Here is a 5,466-nt window from a genome sequence, read left to right on the forward strand (position 1 = left end):
TGTTAGCCCGTGTGCTTTTGCGGGTGCGTGGGGGGGGGGGGGGGGGAGAGAGAGAGAGAGAGAGAGAGAGAGAGAGAGAGAGAGAGTTGTGGGAGACACCACGTGAGGTCCGTAAACTCAGATCTAGCCAGGCAGGGGTCACCATCCTGTGCCCAGGATGACACCCTCTGAGCGTCACAAGGGCACTGCGGTGCAGTGAACAAGGCCCTGGGCCCAGGCCCGGCCCAGAATCTGAGCAACCAGGGGCAAGGTGCCGGCTGGGCCGCAGGGTCCGAGCACACCACGTGGATGGCCTGGGCAGACTGTAAAGGCCCTGTCTGCCCTGGCACATGCTAAGGCTGGCTGACTGGTGCAAAGGAGGGTGGTGGCCCTTCTGGAAGGGGCCTGCTCATCACCTGCTGGTCAGTAGAGGGCAACAGGTCACCAGCCAGTTTGACCTCTGCCCGCCCTGAAGCACACCCCCAGCCAAGTTCACCCTGGTTTTTAAAGAGAAGCCAAGTTATCCTGTTTGTAGCAAAGCCTGAATAAGTGAGGTCCAGCCTGACAGGCAAGGGTGAGGCATGGGAGGCTGCAACTGCTGGGTCTCTACCTCTGGACATGCCTCTCTGAGGCCAGGGACAACACAGTGGAGGCTAACAGCCCCGGGTCAGGCACTGCAGACGTGGGTCTCAATCCTCACACAGCCTTACAAGGTGGATGTGGGGTTCTCACGACTCCTTTAGAGATGAGGAAACGGGTGCTCAGAGGAGCTAAGTAACCTGCCGACAGTCACACAATTGGAAAGCGGCAGAGTCTGGACTTGGACAGAGCAAGGCCTAATTACTGGAGCTCAAACACAGCTCTGCCACCCAGCTGTGTGACCCTGGGCTGGTGGCAACCTTCCTGTGCCTCCTCTGTAAGACGGAGACAACAGCAGCATTTGCATCAGAGGACTGTTGTCACTACTGAATGGGACAATTCAGACGCGGTGCCTGCCCGGCGCTGGGACGCCCTCTCTGGCAGACGGGAAGTGCGTTTTGCTTACCCCACCCCTCCCCTCCCGCTTCCTGCCACAGAGAACCGTTTAGGATGAGCCCCCTTTGTGGTCCCAAGGCTTCCTCCACTCCCCCGAGCTGGGGAGCTGGGTGGTTGCTGCCATGCCACTTCTGGTTCTGGTTCCCACATTTTCTTTGCTTTCAGTAGCAACCAGAGGAAGCTGGAGGCTCAGGGCTCTGCTGAAGCGACCGGGGGACAGGAAGTGCAAAGCACACAGTGCCTCGCTGGGGTCTGGGCCACATGCTCCCGCTGCCGCCTGGCGCAGGCTCTGCTGGGGAAGATGAGCCTGTGTGTGCTTTCTGGTCACTGGGCCATCTTGACCTCTCAAGCGGGGCCAGGGTCCTCTCTCCCTGAGTCACCCCTGGCTCTGAATGAAGAGGGCGCAGGTGGGTGGGGCTCCTCCGGAAGCCCCCGCAACACCCTGTGGTCAGGGCCTCCTCGGGGGGTGCTGGTTGACGGGCCCGCACAGGGGAACTTGACCTGGTCCGCTGACCCCGTTGTCTCCTGCTCGTCGCTCCAGGCCCTCACTTCCCCGCTCCAGGCCCTCACTTCCCGTTCCCGGCTGATGAGCTGAGTCAGAGCAGCTGTGAGTGAGGCTTCAGGATCTGAGGGCCTCGTGCAAAGCCTGGTGCCCCGTCGGGCAAGTCACTCAGCCTTTCGAAGCCTTGCTCTGGCATCTGCAGACCAGGGACGTTGACAGCACCGTCTTCTGGGCTGAGTGGAGGGTGGGTTAAGACACAGCAGCGCTTGGAGGCTGCGGTCAGGGGAGACCCCGCCGGGACCCCGGCACACCATTGCTTCTTGGAGTCCGTCCGGTGTGGTTTTCACCTCAGAACTAACTCAGGAGAACACAGTCTGACTTGGCTTCCAAGTTAGTTTCCCAACATATCCTCCGAGACTCCTTGACAAGGGCAAGATCTCCTTGACAGAGCCCGATCACCTCTATTTCTTCACGACTTCGGGCCATTGTGAGGAGGCTGCTCTGAGGCTCTCCTGCTGCTACGCTCTCAGGGGGCGCTGCTGCGCCTGAAAGCTGCAAACTCTAAAACTGCTTGGCCGGCTGGGCGCCCTCTGCTTCTTCCCCAGGGATGAGCCTGCTCCCCATTGGGCTCTGGAGCCCCGACCCCGCCATAGTGACTGCAGGCCTGGCCTGGGACCAGCGTGGCTCACAGAATGCCTTGTGCTCCTGCATGGGCTTCCCTGGAGCTTCCAGAGCTCCCCACCTCTTTCTCTCAGTGGCGAGGAAATGCTGACTTGCCTGGGGAGCTCCCAATTCTAGGCTCTAACCTGCTACAGGGAAATCCCTTTGTTTTCCCTCAGGCCGCCAGAGCCTAGGTGTGGCTGGCTTATCAGAGGTGATGCCAGCCTTACCGGTTTAAAAAAAAAAAAAAAAAATTTTTTTTTTTTGGCTGCGTTGGGTCTTTGTTATTGCACGTGGGCTTTCTCTAGTTGCGACGATCAGGGACTACTCTTATTTGCGGTGCGTGGGCTTCTCGTTGTGGTGGCCTCTCTTGCTGTGGAGCACGGGCTCTAGGCGTGTGGGCTTCAATAGTTGTGGTGCGTGGGCTTAGTTGCTCTGCGGCATGTGGGATCTTCCCAGACCAGGGCTTGAACCTGTGTCCCCTGCATTGGCAGGTGGATTCTTTTTTTTTTAAATAAACTTATTTATTTATTTATTTTTGGCTGCGTTGGGTCTTCGTTGCTGTGCGCGGGTTTTCTCTAGTTGCAGCAAGCGGGGCCTACTCTTCGTTGTGGTGCGTGGGCTTCTCAATGCGGTGGCTTCTCTTGTTGCAGAGCATGGGCTCTAGGCGCGCGGACTTTGGTAGCTGCGGCACGCGGGCTCAGTAGTTGTGGCTCACAGGCTCTAGAGCGCAGGCTCAGTAGTTGTGGCACAGGGGCTTAGTTGCTACGCGGCATGTGGGATCTTCCTGGACCAGGGCTCAAACCCAAGTCCCCTGAATTGGCAGGCGGATTCTTAACCACTGCGCCACCAGGGAAGTCCCACCAGCCTCACCCTTTGACTGTAGGACCTGGCACAAGCTCCCTCATTTCCCTGAGCCTCAGCTTCCTCAGCTGTGAAATGGGCCTGATGCCTCTCCCCCATCCTCCAGACGACTCACAGGAGGAGGAGGAACACGCTGATCTGACTGCGCTCTGAAAGCTGCCTCGTGTGCTGGGGGCATCACCCCCCACCTGCAGCAGAGCCTGCCCTGCTCTGGGCCCCGCCCCTTCCTCACCCAGAGACATGAGCTCATCGTCAAGTAGGGAAACTGAGGTGCTGGGCTGCTCCAGGCTGGCCTGGTCACCAGGGCGGGTGGGCGTGGCTGGGTCAGTGGTGCCCACCGGAGGGAGATCCAGACCTGAGAGGTCCAACAAGGCCGAGGTGCTCCCTGGGGTGGGAAAGGAGAGTCAGGCCAGCCTTGGGCGGAGGACACTCAGAGTCCCTGGGGTCTGGGAGCAGCAAATTTCCCCTCCTTGGCCACACTCCCTCTGCCCCGAATCTGCCTGCCAGGCCTCTTCTTTGGCACATGGTGTCCTTTCCTCACAGAATGTACTTCCTTCTTCCCTGTCTCTTGGCCAATTGCCTCCCATCCTTTAAGGCCCCTCTTAGACTCTGATGTTTCTGTGTAGTACCCCACCCCCACCTCTCCCAAACAGGGCCAATTCTAACCTCTCCCGGGGGGGGCTGTCACTTTACCCTGAGTGGAGCCCAGCCTGTAATGCTGATGTATCAAACTCTCCGTGCCCACTTCTGATAATTAAACTAAGCTTCGGGGGTGTGACCTAGCCCCACACAACAGGTGCCAGACTTGTCAAGTGAAAGAAAGGCCTTCCTTCTTCTGCCTGTCCTTGCCAAACCCTCGGCTCCCTCCCCTCCGACCACATCCAGACCTCCTCCCCTGCAGCTGCAGGCTTGGCACAGACTCCACCCCCAGCTCTCTCAGCGGGGGCCCCCCATCTTAAGGGGCCACCAAGCTCCGTGACCAGCACCCTAGCCAGGACTCCATGGCCCTCCGACTCGGGGGCCCTCCCAGCTCCCCTGCCACCTCCTCACCAGGGATGGAGGCAGCTGTGGCATCGCCATTGACCTCCTCGCCCCGCACCAGCTGCTTGTACAGGTTGATGACCTGGGTGAGGTTGTCGTTGGCTTGCAGGATCTCCGCTGGAACAGGTAGGAGGGGAGAGGCCAGGCTGAAAGAATGTGGGGGCCTCCGGGGCGGGGGGATGAGCACCCCACAGTCATCTCAAGCCTCGTGGGTGGGGCACAGGGGCAGCCCACCTCGACTCCTCAGACTAAGGCCCTCTGCGACCTGCCCTCGCCCAGTCCCCTCCACGCTGCCCCGTGCCGGCCCCCAAACACACAGGTGTGCCCCGGCCTCCAGGCCTCCACGCGGGCTCTGCTGTCTGGAGACCCCCGGATCTCTGCATGGCTGCATGGCTTCCTACTTCAAGCCTTTATCCAATTCACCTCAGGGAGGCCCTCTCTAACCCCCAGCCCGCGCCACCAGTCCCGCCTCTGTTTTTCTCCAAGCCCCTTACCACCGCCTGACAAACTGCCCCGCTCACACCCTTGCTTTACTGTCTGTCTCCTCTCATGAGGCTACAAGCTCCATGAGGATTTGGCTCTGTTGATTTTGATCACTGCCATACCCCCCCGGGCCCAGAACAGTGCCCGGCACAAACTAGGCCCTCACTGATGTCATCTCCTGGGGGTCAAGGCTTAGAGGGATCTGAGCAGCAAGCCTCTTGGGTGGGGACCAGGTGCCTGGCACATGGGAGGCGCTCAGGGAACTCCTGAGGAACGGAGGCTGAGATGGTACCTAGACTGCTGCCCGAGAGGTCCTGGCCGATGTGGTGGCACAAAAAAGGACGAGACCCTGACGTGTGGCTAGCAGGAGCCACGGGGCCCAGCTCTGGAAGTGCTCAGGCCTGAGGCATTTGCTCTAGGTTTCGAGCTCACCCTTACTGGGGAGGCACTGTCTGGAGGGAGAGAGCCTCCGGTCCACCCTGGCTCTGCCACCGTTCTTCTCTCTGATCTGGACAGGTCACTTCCCTCCCTGAGCCTCAGCTGTGAAACACGGACAATTCTCCCTCCTGTGCAGCTTACGGGGAGTAAATAAGGTGTCTGCGAAGGGGCTTGACCCAAAGGGTCTCTAAAGCACATCGGCCCCTGATCTCCGCTTCCTTCTTCCTCAAAGTGGAGAAACCCAAGGTCACTGCTGGAGAAGGGGGCCCCCTGGTGGCAGCTCCTTCCAACTGCAGCTCACCTAAGGCCTCGTCATTGTCCTCTGTGTCGCTGGCCAGTCGGAAGAGTGTGGGCCGCAAGCGCTCACAGCGCTGGTACAGTTCCTGGGGGCAGCAGGGCGGGCAGGTCAGGGCCGGCGGGGGCCCTGCAGTGCGTGGGGGGGGGGGGGGGGCGGGCGCACCTTC

General features: G+C 60.1%; 1 protein-coding gene across 3 annotated transcripts in view; it reads right to left on the reverse strand.

The window, feature by feature from the left end:
* GGA1 (golgi associated, gamma adaptin ear containing, ARF binding protein 1) overlaps nucleotides 1-5,466 on the reverse strand; it is a 19,832-nt gene that overhangs the window by 3,462 nt on the left and 10,904 nt on the right. For 2 of the 3 annotated variants that reach the window (XM_007454052.1, XM_007454053.1), the window contains exons 9-11: nucleotides 5,304-5,385; nucleotides 4,091-4,198; nucleotides 3,273-3,425 (exon numbers count right to left, since the gene is read on the reverse strand). In XM_007454052.1, coding sequence (XP_007454114.1) covers nucleotides 3,273-3,425; nucleotides 4,091-4,198; nucleotides 5,304-5,385 — 343 coding nt within the window. The remainder of the gene's footprint in view (nucleotides 1-3,272; nucleotides 3,426-4,090; nucleotides 4,199-5,303; nucleotides 5,386-5,466) is intronic. The other variant, XM_007454054.1, reaches the window with a different exon arrangement.

This window comes from Lipotes vexillifer, unplaced genomic scaffold (assembly GCF_000442215.2).
Source record: "Lipotes vexillifer unplaced genomic scaffold, Lipotes_vexillifer_v1.1 scaffold382, whole genome shotgun sequence".
NCBI classification, from domain to species: Eukaryota; Metazoa; Chordata; class Mammalia; order Artiodactyla; family Lipotidae; genus Lipotes; species Lipotes vexillifer.